Source organism: Desmodus rotundus, chromosome 10 (assembly GCF_022682495.2).
Source record: "Desmodus rotundus isolate HL8 chromosome 10, HLdesRot8A.1, whole genome shotgun sequence".
In the NCBI taxonomy this organism is placed as follows: domain Eukaryota; kingdom Metazoa; phylum Chordata; class Mammalia; order Chiroptera; family Phyllostomidae; genus Desmodus; species Desmodus rotundus.
Genome location: NC_071396.1, coordinates 97,050,698 through 97,074,534, shown reverse-complemented (window position 1 = coordinate 97,074,534; position 23,837 = coordinate 97,050,698). Strand labels below are relative to the sequence as shown.

The following is a 23,837-nucleotide window of genomic DNA, read 5'->3' as shown; positions in this document are numbered from 1 at the left end:
ATTTTCCTTCAGAACTCTCCATATGTCAGCCACATAAAAAACTGGTCTCACTAGCCAGTTATCACCCATTTTACCGGGATGAAAAATGGCATGAAAATGGACTAATAAAAAAGATCTGAATACTCATGTTATTCATCCCCATTTAGCTCTAAATTAATTTTGGTAGTTTCAAAAAAATTAAACCTGTCTTTAATGGAGAAAGAATTGTCACTAATGATATTCAAAGGAATGTCCTGTAGGATTGTCCCCAAATTATCTCAAGTATTAGAGCACCTCTATTGGAGTCAGGGTACTACCTCTTCACCTAACTACGACTCAGATGTGAATCATATCACTAATGTCTTCAAAGTCACACGATAGCAGCCAAAAGTTACGCATTAGGCATCCTATGCCCCCTCCTTAGAATCATTTAGAAAATAAGAAGATAAAAATATGTGTTTTTCCTCATAAACGAAGCTGAATTTCTACTTGGGCAATACAATAGAAAGCATAACTGAAGCAATTAAATTTAAGTTATTACCTTTATTAAATAAAAAAGTTACACCAATTTTTATATACTGTTGAAATGATATTATTTGTCTAAAGGCAGCAGTAGTTCCCATTTCTCTCTCACGATGCCATAGTTAAGCCTTAATTTAGTCTAACAAATAAATAATAGGGTAGATTTTTCATATTTCTCTGGATCTTTTCACCAGAAAGGAATTTCAGGGCGTGAAGAACAAATAAAAGAACATCTTCAACAGACAATCTGTCCTTAGAATTTGGTAAAATTTGGCTTTTTCTCAAAGTTCTCTGCTCATCTCCACAGACGTGGGTACTTTGGTAGCCCTAGAAGGACGGGGTGAGAGGTCACTACCTACAACAGTAAAGAGCAAACACTTTGGCAAGTGTGAACAAGAGCACAGGGGAAGACGTCTGCAAACACGTTTGTAACATCTCTTTGACGCGGAATGAGCCGCACATCGGGATGAAAGCGTTATGGTTACCTGATGGCAGGGTGCTGGTGGGCACAGACAATGTGTCAACGCATCGACCCCATACAGAAGATTCGCGGGGAAAAGTCAGTCAAACAAAGCAGTGGGGGAGAATAAAACACAGAAAAAACCCGCAAATCTGAGAACATTATATTTTTGTCTGAGAAAGGGGGCTCCCTGAAGCCTGGAAAGTACTTGTTGGTGGGCGCTTCTATTCGGACAGCGGGGGAGGGCTGGATGAGGATTCTGGCCATTCGTACACGTCTGGCAGCATGGAGTCGTATTCGCTTCGCCATATTCTTTCCCTAACGTACTTGGCCTTGTCCGCAGGTTCTGGGTACCGGAAAGCCATTTTATTAGCATATAGGTATTCTGTAACCTGAAAAGGAAATAAGATTACTGTGTAGACTCTGAGTATTAACCTATGTGAGAGAAAAAGTACTATTGAGACACAGACAAATGAACTTAAAAGAATGGCATTTTTCTTTTTTCGGAATAAAACATGACATTACTCTGACTCATTTCAACACATGTTGAGACTATTGAAAGTTTGTAAAAGATGAAATAAAGATCATCTGCTATCTTACCCTAAGTCTGATACGTTTAAAGTCACCCCCTCACCCTGAATTACTGGCATTCCCCTAACAGTCCAATCCGACAAACACCGTTAAGCTACACTCTGTCAGTCAAGGGCACCTACTTGGGTGGCGGGTCCTGCCCGTGTCCCTTCTCCCCAGCGTCCTGCTGAAGCCGCCTGTAGGAGACTACTTAATCACAGCTCACCGGAATGGAGTGAAACCTAACCAAAGTGCACCTGATGTTTTTGCTCTCAAATTAGGAGTAAGAGACATAAAAACTACTATAAATCAAGTTCGGGCACTAGACTACAGGGTCACATAAAGGCAGGCCTGAAACCCACACACGGCAGCTCACCACCACCTCTGAGCGCCGGGCATGTGCTGTGTGCTTCACGGGAACCGAATGATGTAAGTGCTGTTATTATTCTTCCATTTTACATGAGGACACCAAAGTATAAAGAGTTTAAGTAACTTGCCAGAGATATTATAGTTACGTGAGCTGTGTTTTAAACCCAAAACATTCTGAATTTAGATCCCAGACCCTAAACAGTTAAGCTAGGCTATTTCCCACTTAAGTGAATTTCTGATCTTTGCCACCACGCCGCAGACCACGACGGCTGGTCAGCACAAACCCACTGAGCTCCACTGTAGTGTGAAATGAGGTGGAAGGAAAAGGCTCCTTACAGGGCAGCACAGTGCCTATCTGTCAACCATTAAGTCCCAGTATGACTTTATTTTAACTTTAAAAGTGTAGTCACACATTGTAAAAACATCCAAACAAGTATGTCTTTCTTTTCCTCCTCCTCCAATTCCCATTCCAAATGGTGTCCACTATTAAACTTTATTTCAGCTTCCTAAAAGAAAAACGCAACCAAAAAATGGTGGTTATTAAAAATAATCCTTGGTCTTAGGAGCTCAGTGTCACTGTATTTTGTGATGGGAAGTGTTTCAATTATTTTCTAGACTATTGTTGGAAACATATTTGTATCCACCAAAAAGCCTGGGGACAGACATATCTGTATCCACCAAAAAGCCTGGGGAAAGCCTGGGAGCTCGGAGTTCTCCCTGGTCCTGCAGGCGTGCAGGAGGTGACTGGTGGCTATCAGAAAATGCTCGGTAGCTGTGGGTTGGGCTGGGGGACTGATACAAAGCACTGCTTACTCTCCTGATTCCTCACTCTTACAAAGGAAAGCCTGGAACCCACGAAGAAGGATCGAACTCTCTTACCCGGGGAAAGGAGGAAGAGATGTGATCCCGGGGCCACGTGCCCATCTCAGCCCCAAACGCCGATCTCCTTCCTCATGCAGCACTTCATTTGGACACACCAGTAAATCTCTGAATGGACTAGTATCTTCCAAACTCTGTCACACCTGTGCTATCGCTCTCTAAGTCCTAACGTTGAACTCCACTCATGCTAGTTCTGGGCTCTAAAATCTTCCACTGTTTTGCAATAGTAAGGTATTCAGTCAGACTCTTTTAAGTCTGGCATTTGGGTGTTTACACAAGTTTAAGATTACATTCAGATCTTATCTGAGGCCATTCTCCTACTACACTGTAAGAGTCCAACTCAACAGGTTTGGTTACTATTTCCTAAATATATCATCCTTTACATCCCAGTCTTTGCTTAGTTTATGAGTATCAAAATAATGCAATGATAACAATTGAGAGTCAAGGGGTAAAATCTTATCATCATCAGTGTAAAAGCTGAAAATGTAGTTGATGAATTTATCCAATCCTAATGTTTAAGAAAATCTTAGTAAACTAGGAATAAAAGCCTACTTCTTTAAAAAGATTAAAAAATATTTATTGCCCTGGCTGGTGTGGTTCAGTGTGCCAGCCTGCAGACTGAAAGGTTGCTAGTTCGATTCCCAATCAGGGCTTATGCCTGGACTGTGAGCCAGGTCCCCAGTTGGGGGCATGCAAGAGGCAACCAATTGATGTTTCTCTTGTACATTGATGTTTCTCTCACTCTCTTTCTCTCTCCTTTACCCTCTCTCTAAAAATAAACAAATAAAATATTTAAAAAGTATTTATTCAATCAAAGCTGGCATCACCTATGACACTAAGGAATGCCCTTATCAAACCAATTGCTTAAAACTGCTCGAGTATCAACGAATTTAGTAAGACAGGGGGGAAAAAGAGCTATACATATTTTTAAATTGATTTTATTTTTAAGAGAGAGAGAGAAACATCAATCTGTTGTTCCACTTATTGATGCATGCATTGGTTGATTCTAATGTGTGCCCTGACCAGGGATTGAACTTGCAACCCTAGTGTAATGGGATGATGCTCCAAACAGCTGAGCTACTCAGCCAGGGCAGGCTACATGTATTTTTTTAAACAAGAAGTTATTTGCAGATTGTTCAAAACTCAACAATTCCAAAAGTATTAACTGAGAAACTATTAAAAGAGTTAAGGTTGTTCAACAAAGAAACTAGTTATCAGGTAAATTTATAAAAATTAATACCTTCCCTATATACCAACGAGGACATATATATGGATAGAAAACTTTTATTATATACAATAACCAAAACTTTTATTTTTTTTAAACTATTTATTTATTTATTTATTTTTTAGAGAGAGGGGAAGGGAGGGAGAAAGAGGGAGAGAGATATCAGTGTGTGGTTGCCTCTTGAGTGCCCTGCAACTGGGAACCTGGTCCATAACCAGGCAGGCGTCCTGACTGGGAATCGAACCGGCAACCCTTTGGTTCTCAGGCCGGCATTCAATCCACTGACCCACACCAGCCAGGGCCAATAACAAAGAAATTTTAAATATCTAGGAAAATAAGTAATGAGACATGCTGCATTTAGATGAAGAAAACAACAGGATTATATTGAAAGACTTAAACCCAAAAAATCCTTAAGTAGACAGAGGTACTGAATGGGGAAGAGTCAATACTGAAAGACTCAATTTCACCGACTTGATTTATATGACATACTTTTATACATAATTGCAGGACTTTCTTTAAACTCAAAAAACTGAAAAACCATGATGGGAAATGCACAGTATCAAATAATACACTTTATACATATTACCATAATAATTAGAACAGTACCTAATGATAGACAAAATACGGTCAGGAACAGACTCCTAGTAATAGATTCAAAGATGTTGTGCTAATATGCGTAAAAGGAGTGAGTATTCTCAGTCAACTGGTGGGGAGGCAACTGCTTAACACTCAGAAAAAAAGTTTCCCTGTCTCACATCATACAGTAAAGTAAATCTCAGAGGGATTAAAAAGTTGTATGTTATTAGAAAATGCAGGTAGATATTTATATAATTTTGGAGTGGGAGAAGGCATTAACATTCATAAAAGGTGAGAAACAATCCATAAAATTAACAAGACAATTTTATGAAAGAGCGTTTGAAAAATGGCACACCAACTCCAAAAGTTAAAATAATTGACAAATGGGGCAATACCTCTACCACAGCAAACAGAAAGATCCTTTCCCTTATTAAAGAGCTCTTAAAAATCAGTATTAGAAAGCGGAAAGACAGCCCTGGCCAGTGTGGCTCAGTTGGTTGGAGTGTTGTCCTGTAGACCAAAAGGTTGTGGGTTCAATTCCCGGTCAGGATACATGCCCTGGTTGTGAGTTTGATCCCTGGTTGGGACACGTACAAGAAGGCAACCAATCAATATTACTCAAACTGAGATTTTTCTCTCTCTCTCTCAAAAAGCAAAGGAAACAAATGTTTTTGGGTAAGAATAAAAAAATAATAATAATAATAAAAGAAAGTAGAAAGATAAATATAAAAACAAGCAAAGGTCATGAATAAGCTATTCATGGAAGAAATATAATTATTCAATAAACACAAAATATTCTCCAATGTAATAATAAAATGAGTGTTTTAAATAAAAATAAGATTCATTTTTCACCTATTAAATACACAAGATTTGGCCTGGCTGGTGTGGCACAGTGGACTGAGCACCAGTCTGTGAACCAAAGGGTAGCTGGTTCAATTCCCAGCCAAGGCACATGCCTGGGTTGCAGGCTAGGTCCCCAGTTGGAGGCATGCGAGAGGCAGTCAGTCTATGTTTCTCTTGCATGTCAATGTTTCTCTCCTACTCCTTCTCCCTCCCTTCCCCTCTCTCTAAAAATAAATAAATATTTTAAAAAATACATAATATTTAAAAAATAATAATTCTTAAGCATTGGCAAAGGTATGGGAAAGCAAATACACTCATATCAAACAGGTAAAAAGTAAATCAGTACTTTTTTCCGGAGAACCATCTGGCAATGTATATCAGCAGTCTTAGCACGTTAATAACTTTTATCCTTATGATTAGCAATTTATCTTAAGGAAAAATAATCACAAATGCACATGAAGTCTTATCTGTGGATGTCCACTACAATATTATTTCTACCAAAATGAAAAACACCTAAATGTCCAAACAGAAATGGTTAAACTAATTATGATATAACGAGAATTACAAGCAGCATTAATGATCACACGTGAGAATTATTATTGATTTACGTGGGAAAAGGCTTACAATGCATTAAGTGGGAAAAAGCACAGTGAGAACCAATTACAAAACAAGTACAGGCGACTGGCGTGTGTGCACTTACTGTGTGTGTTTGCGAGGAAAGAAGCCTAGAAGGCAACAAACCCAAAGTAATAATGGGGTTGTATTTTGGTAGAATATGGATGACCTAAAGTTTCTTCTTTGCAACCTCTCAGTGTTTCAAATTTTTCTCTAATAAACTTGTTTTACATCAGAAAATGCCACAAAAACTTATGTGAAGAGGTATAAGCTATTACTTACTTTAACAGCGATGTTAATAGAAACTTCCTGAATATTAGCAAGAGGTGGGTAAAGTCTCCCTTGAGCTAGCTCTTTATCCGTCAGTTGATCTGTCAGTGCCTACAGACAAAAACAGCACCTTTGTTTGTTCATATAACACAGAATAACGAAGACAGAGGACACGGAGAGAGGGGTGGGGGAGCAGAGAACGACACAGGTGATACAATTCTCCTCCTCCTAGCAGGAATACACTTGAACTATTGCAAAAATCAATACTGTTCTCACACTCAACGATAAAGAAATAACCATATTTAAAGACTTACTGACACTTTACTTAACATACAGAGTTTGGCATAATTACAACAGTGACTATGAAAATGGACATCAGCATTTGTATTAATGTGAGTTATTCAAAACCCGTATTGCCAAATTTGGAGATCCAATTATTCACATAAATCAGTAGTAGTCATTAAAAACTCACAAGGAGTTATACTTTACCTATGCAGTCACAAGTTATCATCACATACATGTAATATAGGTGCAGCAGATGTGTTATAAATATGAAAGGATCCATAGGTTAGCATCAAACATTTGAAAAATCATGGTAAAAAATAATTTTATGTGAAAGTAGATGGGCAAATCAAAAAAGTAATGGATGAGTAGTTTCCTTTCCATTCCTAAGGCAGATTTAACCCATTCTCTCTTTTTCTTTCTGTTTTTAATCTTTATAATTCATCTTTTATAAAATAACCAAACAATATTTAAAACATTTACCTTCGCAGCTTCTAGGAAAACATGGTCACTAATATGCCGGGTATTGCAGAGAATAACAGCTAATGCCACGCCTAGAATACATTTTAAACAGTTTATTTAGCAAGTCAACTTCTCAAATCGTGAAAGAAGCCAAATAAATTCCCAGATTGGAAGCAAGTCAATAGTAACGCACCCCTACCCCAAAACCACCCCCCAAAACACAAAGCAGCCAAGAAAAACCAGAAATGTTGTATAAAAGTTATCAACTGCCAATTTCCTTACTAGTCAAATATGATATAAAAAATGGCTTTGTTAAATCAGCAAAGTATTCTTCCCATGCCCTTATGCCTTTGTGCCAAAGAAATGTTGTTGGATAGAACAGATCAATTCGAACATTATCAAGTTCTAGAAAGAGACTATCAGTGATGGAACAGTTTCTATTACAGATGATAGGTCTCAGGAGACCAGGAGGGTAGAACTCTACACAACCACAGCTGCATGGGAAAAAGGAGAAAAGGTCACATACAGAAGCACTCGGTATTCACAGGCTAGACCCTTCTCTGACTGCCGTTACAGCACACCTACTCGACGGCAGCCTACACATGCGGTAAGTCTACCTGTCTCGGGATCTGAACGGGAGCCTGCTGTCAGTTATTCCGGGAGAGGCCAGCAAGGGGGAAGACGTACGTACACGGGAGATTTGTGTCAAATCCCTGTTTTACTCAACATAGTCTTTCAGGAAAACAAGCAACTAAGAACCACCAGAAATTTATGGAAAATAAGCACCACAAAGGGAGAAATACTTCAAAGAATCCTAACTCTCGGGAGACATTTGAAAGAATACTGCAACTTTTTAAAAGGAGAAAAGCTTTTATTAAAAAAAGAGTGATTCTAGGATGAAAAAGGTGTGGGGAATTTAAAAAATGGCTGAACTGATTGAATTGGGGACATATGGTATTAAGCAATTATTGTTAATTTCCTTTGATATGAAACTACTAATATGGTTATATTTAATAAAAATTACTTATAGAGATACATACTCAAGTAGTTTTGAATGAAATTATATAATGTCTGTGATTTGTTTTAAAATAACCCAGTGAAGGTCAAGTGTGGGAGAATATGATGGGCTATGCATTGAAAACTGCTGAAAGTGGGACATTGGAACGTGGGACTTCATCCTTCCCTCTGATTTTGTATATGATTAAAATTTTCCATAATAAAAGAAAAAAAACAACTGAAACAAAACACACCTGTAAGAGCTAAAAAACAGAACAGATACAGTGAGTAAATGAACACTACAGAAATCCCCCATATTACATAATAAAATAGGCAGAGGTGAAAGCATGAAATAAAATTTATAAGTCAAGGTCAACAGAGGGATTTGACCACGGTCTAACACATGTCCCATAAGGAAAACACAGAAATAATGGAAGAAATGAGGGGGGATAAGAGTCTGAAAGAATCTTTTGGAGAAGAAGACAGAGTAAACTGGCCCACCCACAGATACACACGATAACTGGAAAGACACCCAAACCTGAATGCATCCCCATTAACCTTTCAGAAATGTAAAGATAAAGACAACAATTTTAAACATTATTAGGGAGATAAAGCTAGTATGTATAAAGGGATGAGAATCTCACTGATGCCAGATTTCTCATTAGCAATACTGGCCACTAGAAGTGAAAGGAGAAATACTTTCAAAGGTCTGCGGAAAATGACTTTGAAGCTACATGTCTCTACCCAATGAAACTATTAAGCAAAAGGACAAAAATAAAGACATTTTCAGAGGGGTAAAAACTCAGGAAATTTTTTCCATGCTTTTATAAAAAACCTTAGACAAAGATGTATTCCAGAAAAAAACCAAAAAAACAAATGAGACTCATTCAGAGAGAAATAGCATCAACACAGAGAGAAATGGCGCACACATACAAAACAGAGAATCAGGAAACGTGGGACACAGAAATACTTTGTTGTGGAGTAATATCCGGAAAAAATGAAGCAAGCTGGCAAGAAATGAAAGAATTCATGATATTTGACACTTGCAAGATTAAGTATTAAAATTTTGTGATTTAGAATCACATATTCTGTAATATTTATCAAATTACACTCTTGTTTAGTTGGTGAATAAAATTTACATAACCATTTAATTCCAGAGCCAATCCATAGACGGAGCATGGAAGACGACATAACACGACATACGTGTCTAAAAGGAGCTCTCCACCACGAGTAATAAGAGTCACAGTAACTAACCAAAAGTGGGAGATGAAGTAAGAAACACAGATTTTTTTCATTTCTCACTGTGGCAAGCTGATGAAAACTGTCTTGAGTTGTTAACAAAACCTCTTTAACTATGGTCATGAAGATAAAGGTAACTACTAGGAAAACTGAAGGCTGTCATAACACAAACTGAGTGGTAGAGAGAGAAAGCAAAGTATTAGAAGAACGTCTGTGTGTGCCGTTGCTTGTACTTCCCCACTGACAGCCGGTAGTTAGAGCTGAGACAAGGGGGTACCAAGGGGAAATAAAGAGGGTTCTATCCTTTTATGCCATGCTCTTCCTTCTGCATTTTTATGAGCCACGTACTACACTATTTCTACAATAAGAACAAGTTTAACAAACAACATGAATACATTTTCAGGGGAAATAGAGCAAGGGGGACTTGCTGAGTTCCTTGGGTTTCCCTGTACAGTCACACCAGAATCCTGTAAGTGCTATTGTCCATCCTAACCTTAAATTCTAAAGAATTTCATGAAGTACTTATATGTCATTAACTACTACTCTGCAACATACATAATAGTGACATTTACCTGGAAAAATATACACGTTGTTCCCTTGACCTGGCGTAAACAGCTGCCCGTCACGTAGCTTCACCGGCTCAAATGGACTGCCGCTGGCAAAGAGACACCTTCCCTGTTAAGAAAGGACATCACCTCGATTTTGTTACTCTGTGTGGTCTAAAACATTGAGGTTAACTTAAACAAGATTCAATCCTGTAGTAAAGTAGAGCAACATGTTATCTGCAAACAGGAATAATTTATTATATAACACAATCACATCATGAAAATCCTTGTTAGAATGAAGTATATTTTATGCAAGTTGAAAAAAATGTCCATTAATAATTTTTCAAAAAACCTTTCACTTCCATTTCCCTTAAAACAATTTTCAAACGTAGATGGCCAATGTGTAAGCATCTCTGAATGCAGTGGAAAGCATCCAAACTTAAACTGCTACGTTTACTGCACATCTGCTGTCTTTGGCTTGGCACCAGGGGCTAAGCGTTAGCTCAGTTCATTCAGCCTGCATAAAAACCTCTTGAGGTTATCGTTACCTTGATTTCACTGATAAAATAAAATCAGAAAACTAAGGCTTAGCCATTTCCAAGTACTCTGTAAAAGGCCACATGTCACAGCCGTAGCAGTCAAACCGGTGTCTAGAGATTTAGAACTTCAAAGCCACGGTCTTTCTCCCTTAGGCCACAATGCCCCCGAGGGAGCCAGTCTCGAAAAGAGGCATTGATATAACCACACTATCAATCCCAGAAACAAAGGCACGTTGCCTTGTAAAAACAAAAAAGTCTCCAAATTTGTTGTAATCATTGGTTTTAGTACTGTGCTCTACGATGGCATATAGTAATTGTCACTGGCACATTCTGTAGTGAGAAGCACATGCCTGGGAAAACGAAAGTATCTGAACATTATTTTATAAAACAAAATCCTTTATATATAATCCCCCCCCCCCAAGACAAATTCCATCACTCCTGAATTTCCCTGGCAAAAAGTAACATAAAGATCAAGAAGAAAACAATAGTTCTCTAACAGGATAACCTCTTACAGTAATATATAACATATATACATCACGTTTAAACAGCTTCTTGGATTGAGTTAAAAGGTGAATTACAAAAAAAAAGACTGAATTATGTCCACACAGAAGGATGGACACACTGCCATGGACACTTGAACATTCAACAGAATTGTCTAATAATCTAAAATACAAATTATACCAAGAGTGTAATGCCTTAGTATTATTACTTGAAGTATAGCAGACTCTTGGCATTGGTGCATTTAACACTTGAGAATTTGACCCGTGGGATGACCTGAAGGTCCATAATGTATGGTAATTACTACTTTTACAGGACATACTTTCAATTTCAAAATGATACAAGATTCAGGTGTTGAAGCAAGTTAGCTACATGCTTAGTGGTGGGCTCAGGTGACTAGCTTGGACCTACAACTATACTGTTTTCTACAGACAGCTCTTATCATCCTCTCTTTTTTTTATCCTCACCCTAGGACATTCTCTTTTTGTTTGTTTTTAGAGAGAGGGGAGAGAGAGACAGAGAGAAAGAGGAAGACATCGATGTGAGAGAAAAACTTTGATCTACCGGTAGCTTCTTGTACACGCCCTGACTGCAGATCGAACAGGCAACCTAGGCATGTGCCCTGAGCAGGAATTGAATCGGTGACCTTTTGGCCTATAGGACAATGCTCCAACCAATAGAGCTACCTGGCCAGTGCTTATCATTCTCTATGCACGCTCTACTTGTGACAAAAATTTTGTTTCTTTGACAAAAATTAGTCAAAGAAACAAAAAAATTAGTTCCTGGTTAATGCCATACATGTTACCATAATAATAATAGTGTATACAATAATAAAGATTATGGTGGTACCATTAATTTTAATAGCTTCATAAAGTGAATTACACAATGTAGGACTTGGGGGGAAAGTGATGTGTCCTCATGACACCAGTAAATTTGGAGATTTAGAGAGATCCTGGGAACGTTCTCTAGACTGGCAATATTCTACAGCAGTTCATCTTCTCCAAGCTGTTGATTTCTGTTTTCATCATAATCCACCTATTGCTTAGATGTGGCCAGATTTTAAGGGTAATAGCATTTTCAGTCTGAGGGCCACGCTGGCCTGTCTGTTGCGTGGGCCACTGCGGCTCTCTCACTGAGCAGCGGGACCATGGGAGTAAGGCCAAGACGTCTCCACGGAAGACAAGAGGAGACTAAGACTGTACGAGGACGCTGCCAGTGCACAAATGTACGCCATTATTTTATGTAACACTAAGAAGGGAATTACACAAAATGAAACTATGATGAAATGCTTTTTTAAAAATTTAATCTTCATTGTTTTATTTTTTCCCATTACCATTTAATCCCCTTAGACTCCCTCCCCTGATGAAATGCTTTTTATAATTTTTAAGAGATAACACAATTTCAAAATTATAAAAACTGTGAAAAAAGTTTTATTTCAAAACAGTACATGAAACTAGTCTCCTTGGGGAGTTTTTATTCATTCCAATAATGTATGTCTGTTAAAATAGTATTTATTCTTTCAAAAAATAAAATTCTTAAATGGTTGAATAGTCTTCTAGTGACTTACTACTGCTCAAAACATGTAAATTTTTTGTATTTTGGAAATGCCAAAGTCATGCCACACTGTGTGTGTTTATCCAACAGTCACTGTGCAAGACTAGGATGTCATTGGGGCGGGGGCAGGAACCAGTAGTTCTAATAGTAACGACCAGTGAAGAGGATGAGCAATCAAGTTCAAGGTAATACCAAAGTTCTGCTGGGAGGTTCTTCCTGTCAATGATCCTAGACTGAGGCACAGAAGTGCAGGGAAAGCAAATGGCGATAGAAAATATTAAAATACAGGTAAATCTAAATAAATAGTTTTTGTTTAAAATGGACAATTACAATGTACAACAACATCACAAAAGGAATGAAGGTGCTAAAAAAGAAATTATGAGGCAATCACTTTCTGGAATTGTTATAAGAAATAATTAACATCAGAATTGATGATCGATGGCCACAGGCTGTAATCCCCAGAGTAACCATGAAAAGTTTGAGAGAATGGGTAACTAACAGGCTAACGAAGGGAAATAACAGACATAACCGATTCACTATATTGTCACTGATCAGTACCTCCGTAAGGGTATATGCTTCTTCAGCTGTGCACTCAGCCTTTGCCGTAGGGTTACTTAATGCAAATATTATAGGCCTTTCATTGATATCAGCCATGGCTTTGATTACGTCAGGAGTGAACAGTCGGCCGGCTCCTGCAACTCCTGTGATAAATAAGGGGAAAACCAGCCAAGTTCATGGCACATAAAACAGAGCAATTCTTACCAAATATTTCTATGATATGTTTAACACAACAAAAGCACAGGTTAACTCCTATTACAAAGATAGATTTTGGATCACTGAGATAATGCTGTAGGAAAATAATCTCAAATCTGAAAAGACTAAGAATCCCAAAACACCAATTCAAAAGAACTTACGCACCCCTATGTGCACAGCTGCACTATTCACAATAGCCAAGTGCTGGAAACAGCCTAAGTGCCCGTCATTAGATGGGTGGATCAAAAACTGTAGTACAACCACACAGTGGAATACTACTCGGCAGAAAGAAAGAAGGAGCGCCTACCTTTCGCGACAGCATGGGTGGAACTGGAGGCTATTATGCTAAGTGAGTAAGGTGAAGACAAATGCCATATGATCTCACTTATAAGAGGAATCTAATGAACAAAATAAACTATCAAGCAAAATAGAAGCAGAGACACGGAACAGACTGACGGCAGCCAGGGAGGAGGGGGGCGGGGGATAATGGTGGAAAGAAGGGGAAGGGACTAGTCAAAGACCATGTATGAAGGACCCATGGACATGGACAGCAATGTGGGATGGACTGGGAGAGTGGGGTGGAGAGGCGAAGGGGTGGGCTGGGCAGAGGAGGGCAGAAGGGGAAAAACTGGGACAACTGTAAAAGAACAACAATAAAAAATAATAAAAATTTGAAAAGAAAAACAATAAAATGCAAAGTTTTCACTTAAAATATTTATTGTCCACACCAGCCATAGTAAATTTGAGAGAAAAACAGTGTAAGACTACCTCCATCACTACGTGTAATTAAGACAAAGCTTGCTACAACATGGATGAACCTTGAGGATATAATGCTGAGTAAAGTAAACGAGTCACAAAGAGACCAACACTGTATAACTCCAATTACATGAAGTACCTAAAATTCATAGATACAGAAAGTAGAATGGGGGGCAGGGGCTGGGGACAGGCAGCTGCTGTTTACTGGGGTGCGGAGTTCCAGTTTTTCAAGACAAAAGGCATTCTGGAGACAGTTGTACAACAGTGTGAATGCGCCGAACACCACGGAACCGTACGTACACTTAAGAGACGGTTAAGACGGCCAATTTGAAGTGTATTTTACAATTAAAAAATCTTAGAAAGAAGATAAAAACTTGCAATTCAAATTGCTAAAGTCTGTGGTCCATGTTACAAAATAACAGGAATTCGGAAGGATTGAAAGATCATCTTAGCTAAAGCAATCCACTTTCTTGATACAGTTCAATTTAGTGTCTTTACTAAGCACCTACAATGCCTCAGACATTGTATCAGGCAATTAGGACATAAAAGTGAGTACAACACCGGCAGCTTAGTGTTGAGAGAAAAACAACAAAGTAAACAGACGATCAGAAATCCTGTAACGCCCTAGTATGCAGGGTTAGAGGAAGCACAGAACTCAGGAAGGATACTTAACCCACGGAGGGAATCTGCCAAAGACTCACTGATGCCTCCACAAAGCTTTTATCCAGTTCATCGGTAAGAAGACTTACATTCAGTACTCAAAATAATTAATTTTAATTCTGTTTTATATGTAGTATAGAAAAATACTGATCTGGCTGGAGACCAGTTTTAGTGCTTGCCGTCACTCCTAGCTTTCTGAAATAGAGACAAATCTTGAACAATTTGCTTAATATCTCCATGCCTATTTTTCTTCTGTAAAAAAGGAATTTATACTGTGTTTCTCCAAGTGGAGGTTCATAGACATATTCTTAAGAGTTCATGAGTTCTAAAAAAATTACATTTTTTTCTTTTTGTTTCTCTGACACTCCAGGGATGGAGTCAATGGACAGGTTCTTAGACTGGATGACCTTTAAGATTTCTTCTTGCTCTAAAAATTATGAGTTCTAATCAATGAAGAAACTAATAAAGACATACTTTTCCTGATCATAGAAACTTAGTGTTTGTCACTGTTTTGCTATTTAGCATTCAATAGGGCTCCTACATAAAACAGATAAAATTAAAAGAAAAATTGTACATTCAAACCTTACAGCTACACTGGAAATGAAATAGCTCCCCTTTAAAGACTGTTACATTTTCTGCCGTGAACTTAATGCCATGTTGGCAGAGTCTCACGTCAGCTATGCAATGCCTGACTCAAAACATACCGAAAGCTTTCAACTTTGTTGCCAATGAAAACCTTTTGACTCTGCATAGAATTTTCTGGACACAGTGTGTCAAATCAGCTTGGTCTTTTTAGGATTTGACCTATCAGTCGTACCAACTCTAAAAGCAAAGCGTGACCAATCCCACTGCTTCTAGCACTTAAAAATACAAACAACATACAATAACTGAACTTTCTTTACACAGTGTAATCAAAATGCTAGAGCAGAAAACATTATAGATGCTGAAAGCTAGGTAAGATCTATCATTTCACTTTTAATAGCCCTACCTGTAAGTTATGACTGGCAACATACAGTTAGTAAGGTCGGCAACTTTACTTACCGATTATAGCTGAAGGTTTAAGTATATTCACTGCATCTTCAAAAGTATCAGGTATGTTCTCTGGGGCGGAGTGAGCGTATGGTTCCTGATGACTGTCTATTTTAGCTTTTCTCCCCTGAATGTTTACATAAAATACAGTGCTTTTGGTAAATGCTTATTGAGGATTAACCGACAATTATGAGTCACATATTGCTTCTACAATTGGAATGTATTTACTTTTCTCTTCAACCCATATCTTCTAATCTACCTCCACTGTGTCCATAAACCCAAATATGAAACGTAAGTCAAATCCCCTTACAGCCAGAAACTCAGTAAGCCCTCTAAGAACGCTGTGAAGTCCTCCTGAACTCAGTGTGACGGCAAGTCCTACAACCCCTGTACTGTGCTTGATGCATTTTAGAATTCAGAATATTTCACATTTTAGAAATTGTTGTGGCAATACATCAAATATTACAAATAGTTCCCAGTGGGTACTCCACAATGGAACCAGACTTATGAACGATCACCCCAAGAACAAAAGGCTAGACTGAGAACAGACTCTCTGGTTTTGTTAGCAGACAAGCTCAGGCCGGTCAGATTTGTTACTGAGTGAATTTCAGAAAACACTGCTGGATTTCAGAGCTTTTAGAATTTCAGAATTGCACGTGTACTACCAAGGGTTCAGAAACAAGAGGAACAGGGAATTCTGGTTCAGTGTGGCTCAATGAAGAAACATGCTTTCCCCCCCAAATCTCAAGTCAGAAACCGTAAAAAACAAATCCTACTATAAAAAACAAATCCTAAGTACATGAGAGGTACCAATGACAAATTAGAACAATGAAACATTTCTCAGCATATTAAATGCAGAAATTACCCAGGCTGAGAAATCTGTATCCTTATTTTGGCAAAAGAGAAGCTGTCCCCTGCAAAGGTGAATTTTTCCATCAGAGCTCCAGAATAACCGCAGATAAAAACCAGCAGCGGTTGGGCAAAGCTGCACACCACCATCGGTTGGCCGGGAAGCTAACTACAGGACTGAAACACAGCCTCACCAGATCGAGGTTCTCAGAACAGCAGCTTCTCACACTTGTCTGCAGGAGGACCACCCTCTCCAATACAGTGGTTCAACAGGAAGGTCTCAAAAAGGAGGGCAGTGTTTCAGGTCACCAGGGGAGACCAGAAGCCTAAAATCTATAGGCCAAGCTACTTACAGACTAAAAGGAATATTCACTCTGAACGGGCAGGTAAACGGGATTCTCACTAGCACTAACTAATACTGTATTCATTGTAACCTGACTGATTATAAATATCATAAAGAATCACAAAACATTTGTGAAAACCAACACTACAAAAAGAAATACCAAACTACTTGTGTACCAATAAAAATACACATCCCCTCCCAATGGCCTTCTGAAGTATGTCTCACGGTCCTTGCGCCTTATACACAAACAGATACAGCAGCTGCAGCTCACTCAGGAGGGAACTCAGCTGACCTGTGAAGAGTACCGGCTTCATGGGTTCGTTGGTATCAATCCTACCTCCATCACTTATAAGCTGATAACCTTAGAAAAGTCAACGGACCTTTTCTAACCTCAATTTCCTCATTTGTAAAACTCCATAGGGTTTTTTAGAAGTTTGATGAAATAATAAATGCAAAGTTTTGGCACAATGTCTAGTGTATTTTAAACAACTATTATTATAAATTACGTATAACTGAAACACTCAAGATTTTTCACTCACATGCTTTAACTTTTTTATTTTATCTTTTGTACTAATATTGGTACTAATTAGGAAGAAAAGACTGCAGAACTGGAGCAAAGCACACTTGCTCCAGAGATATAAATGACAAGTAACTGCTATAAAAGGTAGGCTTGCTTCACAGGTGTAAATGACACGTAACTGCCGTATTATCGCCCAAGGCAGAAATACAGCAGCACTGTGCACAGGGGTAGGTTCGCTCACGAAGCGGTTTCCCTACGTTCAGTGCCTGAGAGTAGAAGCTGTAAGGCATTTCTTAAGCTACTAAAATGGCAATCAGTGTGAGGAAGGCAGACGTGTCCAAAGAACACTAAATCAACCTGAGATAGAAGCTCTTTGTTACCCACGAAGGCTTTAAGATTATGTGCCCTTTTCTGGGGAAAGTGTGCACAGATTTCTGTTAGATTGATAAGAGGATTATGACTACCAGGAGGATTATGATTGCCAAGGAGTTAACGATTTTTTGCTTAGATATCAGAGGTCCTGGTAACAACTGAATTACAATCTTCTGAGTTCCCATTAAAAACCTAGTATTAGAAGGGTCAAGGACAATATTATTTGTAAGATTATTGGATCTCTTAAGAGTCAAAGACTGAAACAAGAAAGAGTAAGTTTGGTACCAACACAGAGATTACAATTTGAATACAAAGCAAGAGGCTTTATAGAAGACAGAAGTTTGAGACTGGAAGATTTCTGTTGAGAATATGCAGGAAGGTCCCCGACTAGTACAATTTGGATAGTCCACTGAGAGACCATTTTAAAAATTGATAATGTTTTAAAGATCAAACTAAAAATATCGTTACAACATTCTTTTGCCTCTCCAAGTTTTAAACATCTTACCTTAAATAATAAACCAAACTTGTCAACCATCCAAATTTTCTTTTGGGCCTCTTGTTCTGAGATGCCACTTTCTACCATCGCCATGACTATTAGATTGGCAATTCCAAGAGCAGCCTGTCCAGCAGAAGAGAAACTTAAAAAGGAAAGACTACAGTGCGTTGCAATGCTTGACTTACTTTACGTATTAACGTTTGAGGAATATTTGGTTTATTCTCCCCTTACAAATCACACAAGAGTTGATCCTCTGGGATATTCTCTAAGCATATTTTAAACTATTTTACAGCAGAGATCTTAAACTATTAGATCTCCCCACCTATCTCGACAAAATTATAAGCTCATGATGCCCCATTTTCCAATTCTAAAGAAGAGTGGTGGTTTTACATTTTAAAAAGCTTATAAAAACTTACCTCTCCGGCACCAAGAAATAAGATTTTGTGTTCTGAGATTGATTTACCAATAACTTTTTGTGCTGCAAGAAGACCTGATAGAGCTACTGCAGCTGTCCCTAGAGGAAAAAGAAGGATTTTTAGAAATAAGAAATGCTCACAAGAAAAAGGGTTTAAAAAGGAGAAGTCAAAAAAACTCTCAAGCTCTCTTTTTGCTTTACCTTGAATATCATCATTGAAGGTACAGTATTTTTCTCGATATTTTCTCAAGAACCTGAATGCATTATGATTTCCAAAGTCTTCAAACTGAATAAGTGTATTCTGCCCATATCTAAAAAACAGCAAAATCCATAATGGCTGTGTTGAAAAACCACTACTAAAAAGCTTTCCTGTCTAATATTCCTTATGATAGCATTAAAAAATACATTGTTAGTTCATTTAAGGCCATCTGGCAATTTTTAGAGTCTGTGAAAGACTAGATTCAAAATGTAGAAATCTATTTCTTATTCCAAAAAATGTTGGGGGTGCTTACAGTAAATGTAGTACCATGGTGGGCCTGATACTCAGACTCACCACAGTACCTCTGCGTACACTATTTCCACGTGCCTAGGAGGGTGTCCAGCACATAGAAACACTAAAGAACTTCCTAAGGAAAAGAAATTTTTGTCTCTGGGTCTCAAAAAAGTACATATTGGCTATGTACATTCTCATTTCATGAGCAGTTAAACAGGAGCACATGAAGGACACAAATAAGAAGTTAAAAAATAATTGCTGTATGAGCTCATGGGCATTTAGAGTAAGACATCAATCATCTTGGTGAGATGAGATAATAAGGGAAGGTTTGAAAAGGAGGCGGGACTTTATTTGGGCCCTGAAAGAAGAACAAAAAGTCAAGAGGCAGGAAGAAAATCAAGGTCTCTTTAGGCGACCCTACATTTTCAATAATCTGGCTGTGTGTTTCAGAGTGTATATAAAAAGCTGAGGAGAAACTGGTTAAAGGAAGCTGGGGTCAGACAAGGGAGACTCTTGAATGCCAATTTAGGGAAGGGGCACTTCATTCTGAGTCTGATGGAGAGTCAGTGAAGGCTTCAGAAAAGAAAAGAACTCACATAAGACTCGCTTTAGAAGCAATAAGCCTGCCACTGATGTGCAGCACATATTGGTGTGGGGAGAGATGGGAGGGATAGGAGAAGCAGCCAGGAGGCTACTACAGCATCAGGACAAAAAGATCTGAAGCAGAAGCTACAGGAAGTAAGAGACGATTATGAGACATTAGAATAAATAAACAGAACTTGATGATGAGGACCAACTAGGGTAAGGAAAAAGCTTATTGAAACACCGAGGCAACCTGGATCACTAAGAAGATACCATTTGACTGCCTACAGTAGAAAGTGGGACCATGGCTGGTTGGCTCAGTGGATTGAGTGCCAGCCTGTGAACCGAAAGGTCGCTAGTTTGATTCCCAGTCAGGGCACATGCCTGGCCTGTGGACCAGGTCCTCTGTTGGGGGTGTGTGAGAGGCAACCAATTGATGTGTCTCGAGCACATCAATGTTTCTCTCTCTTTCTCCCTCCCTCCCCCTCCCTCTAAAAATCAGTAAATAAAATCTTAGGAAAAAAAAGTGGGGGTGACAGCAATTTCTAGGATGATGAAAAGTTTAGTTTTAGATATGTCAACTTGGACTCTGAAAATAAATTAATTTTTAATTTCTTCTATGTATCAGTAACTTAAAAGGTAGGGCAGGGCTAGGTCATAAAAGTAGAGTTTGCATTTTACCCTAATGGCAATAGAAAACCAATTAGAGAATTCAAGCAAAAAAAGACATAATGAAGTGCGTATGCATTTAAAAAGAATTAATCTGGTGGTAACATGGAGATGAACTGGAGAGGAGAGAAACTGGAGAAAGGTTTAGAAAAATCCAGAAGAGAGATGAGAATCTGCAGAAAGGCTGTGGCAATGGAAAAGAAATCTATTTCTGAGGCATTTAAGTGGTTCCACCGATTGTATTTGAGGATTGGAGAAGGAGAAAGAGTCAAACATAACACCAAGATCAAAGGTTTGGCAACAGGGTCAATGTTACCGCCATTAATAGAGGCTGCATACACAGAAGATAAGCAGTTTAGAAGGGGAAGGAGTTGTTTTGGACATGAATATGGAAGAGAATATCTGGATGGAGAGTTCCAGGTGTTAGAAAGACAGGACTCAGAGTGAGTCTGACTGCACAGGTGGGTTCCCATGGGGTCAGGAGTCTTATGCATAAAGGTCATAGCTGACATGACTCGAAGAGAAGCGAACCATGTACTCATTCACTTTCAACAAAAGTGAGCAAGAACCAGTGAGGATGACTAAAGAAAGGAAAAGGTGGGTGAAAAGACCAAGTGCGGAAAATCTTGGTACTCAAGAGAAGAGGGAATTTCCAGGATGTAGGAGTGGAAACCTGGTCAGATGCTACAGACAGGCGGAGAGAGAGCAGGACCAAATGGTGAGTGAATCTGCAACAGGAGAGCGGCACAAGAGTCTCACAGGAACGGTGGAAGTGAGCCTGATGCCGAGGGCTGAGCGAACTGGACAGAGAGGTCAAGATGGAAGCAGTGAGCGCAGGTTGCCCCCAAGGTGTCCCAACTCAGGAGAGCAGGGCAGACTAGCCTACCACCACGATCAGAACATCTGATCGGCAGGAAAGAACCACAGTTCTCAAAAATGCAATCTCCTACCTGTCTGCATAAGAGATAAAGGAATAAAACAAAACTGTGATTTGTTATTAAAAAAAATCAATTGGCTACCTCCTGCACGCCCCCAACCAAGGACCCGGCCCACACCCCAGGCATGTGCCCCGACCAGGGATCTAACTGCGACTTTTCGTGACGTTCAATCCACTGAGCCACACCAGCCAGGGCTGTCTTTTAAATTAAAGATGCTTTTATATACTTGACCTTAAGAAAAAATACCTGTCAGTAATGGCTTTCATAAACTCATCAATCAGATCATCATAACGCTGTGATCGATCTCTTTGCTGATATAAGCCCATGTAAAATGGATCTTTTAACAGTGCCTATAAAATAGACCACATGCAGAAATAAAATTATTTTGTTACATAATCAGTTTAAATATAATCTTTAAAACAAAAATTACAAAATAAAAAAAATTACTGATACAGTTTTTTAAACCTTATTGCCCTTCTTCAAGAAACTTTTAATAGGTTTCATTGACGGTTATTTATACAAATATCAAATGCAGAGTTTAAGGCAAAGGCCAACCTCTAATCACAAACATTTCCCTCCTTGTATTATCTTCACAAGAGGAACGTAATAAAAAATAATTTTTAGTACAGGAGGAGGCTTGGAGTGGGAAATGAATGGCCTTACTCACTGGATTGTCGGTTCCTACGTCGATGCACACGGGCAGGCACCTGTCAGGCCGTATTCCCGCGCAGGCCGTATACAAACAGAGTTTTCCTACTGGAATGCCCATTCCATAGACACCCAGGTCTCCGAGCCCCAGAATCCTCTCTCCATCAGTCACCACCACAGCCTTCATTACAACAAAATACAAATACAAGTAATTAATTAATCAAAAGTAAAAAATGGGACGTTAAAGAAAAGCATTCTTAAAAGATTTTCTTGATAGTTTTATTTTCTCTTTTAAAAGTAAAATTACTTCTTGACTCACTTCCAAAATAAACAAACCAAGCATACTTAAAATTCTAGGATTTCTAGAATGTAGATGTCAAAAACAGAATTAACTAGATTTGACTTCCTGTCTTTGGTTTGGGAACAGAATGCTTCTGACTGGAGAAGCAACTTAAACATCTCCCAGAGAATAAATAGGCGGGCAGAGAACAAACTTCTGATAGAGAGATTAACTCTAAGAGAAAAATAAGAGTTTAAACATAAACATGCTACTCCAACATAATAACCTAGGCCAAACAAGAACAACCTCAGCAATGATGAAAGAGAAAAAGATCTAGAATAAAAAATACACCTACCTACAAGGTTTGAAGATAATACTGTGGGTTTAATTATCTGACCAAATCTTTCTAGATTATGAGAACTAAGGATGATTCATCAAAGATCATTTTGGTGAGGAAGACACAGCACAGGCTAGCAGGATTACTGCGTGTAGCAGACACTGAAGCCTAACAGAAGATCTTAGGTCACTAGGTTTTATTTTAGGAAAGGCAGCCAGATCGACCAACATATTTGCTAAATTTGAATCACCACGAGTTTTATATTTGCTTAAGGATTTAAATCTATCTTAGATTTAGAAGAAAAAGGGCACGATGAATCCTCTCTACTGCTCACCAAATAAATAAAAGTTTTATGTCATTTTAATAATATAGTATTATTAATTGGTTAATATTAATTAAAATAGAAAATATTAATACTAATCAAAGCAGAAAAGAAATATAGAGAAGGCAGGAGATACCGGTGGTGATGACAGTGAGCAGGCTCATCCTGTGTAGTAGCTCCAATTTCTTTCCCAAAGTCAAACTCTGTACCAGTAACCCAGTTTGTAGTTATTACCATCATGATCTCAGAGCACTAAGTCTTCATGTATATAAGTGCAAAATACATCAGAGCAACAATGAAAAGCTGTTCTTGGAAATTTAGAGGTAACTTACAAGGAAAGAAATAACATTGTGAAAAGGAAGGTTGTGCTATTAGTACCTTAACATGATTTTCTGGCCAGTTATCCACAATTGATCTAACATGACCTCTGTCTGAGATTGAAATAAATAATCCCCTGCAACAGAACAAAAACACCTTTGCATTTCACAGGAGTTTTTTTGTTTTTTCTAAGTCTTTGTTCATAACTGGAATAGTTAGATATTTTAATAAAACAGCAAGACACAGTATAATTTCCAGGCAGATTTAGCAGAGTCACACTGGTTTATTTTCAAACATTTTCAACTACTTCAAACTGTAATTGCATTACTCACACAGTACTTGCAACAAAGATTATTAGTAAATGATGTGATTATTTTACACAAGGAAAATGTATCCACATGTCATTTTCAAACAAACCCAACATACCCCCAATAACAAAGCAACATAAAAATTAACCACCAATGCAGTACAGCATAATAAGGCTAAATAAACTACTGCTAAAACTCACTGAAACTGAAAAATTAAAATTTGAAAGAACAGGAAAGAAAACTACAGTAGTTTCACACAAAAGTTGTCATCCTTGATGCATTAGGAAAAAGTGAAGTTATTTTAAACACACAGTATACTGTTATCC

General features: G+C 38.4%; 1 protein-coding gene across 2 annotated transcripts in view; it reads right to left on the bottom strand.

Moving 5' to 3' along the window:
• Positions 1–499: 499 nt before the first annotated feature.
• Positions 500–23,837, bottom strand: part of ME2 (malic enzyme 2) — a 37,635-nt gene continuing 14,297 nt past the window's right edge. Inside the window, exons 5-16 of one of the 2 annotated variants that reach the window (XM_045187862.3) lie at positions 23,264–23,339; positions 21,966–22,127; positions 21,545–21,648; positions 18,818–18,927; positions 18,618–18,715; positions 18,211–18,324; positions 15,634–15,748; positions 12,982–13,124; positions 9,860–9,962; positions 7,074–7,144; positions 6,321–6,419; positions 500–1,353 (exon numbers count right to left, since the gene is read on the bottom strand). In XM_045187862.3, the coding sequence (XP_045043797.1) occupies positions 1,186–1,353; positions 6,321–6,419; positions 7,074–7,144; positions 9,860–9,962; positions 12,982–13,124; positions 15,634–15,748; positions 18,211–18,324; positions 18,618–18,715; positions 18,818–18,927; positions 21,545–21,648; positions 21,966–22,127; positions 23,264–23,339 (1,363 nt within the window). In that variant the 3' untranslated portion in view covers positions 500–1,185. The remainder of the gene's footprint in view (positions 1,354–6,320; positions 6,420–7,073; positions 7,145–9,859; positions 9,963–12,981; positions 13,125–15,633; positions 15,749–18,210; positions 18,325–18,617; positions 18,716–18,817; positions 18,928–21,544; positions 21,649–21,965; positions 22,128–23,263; positions 23,340–23,837) is intronic. The other variant, XM_024580642.3, reaches the window with a different exon arrangement.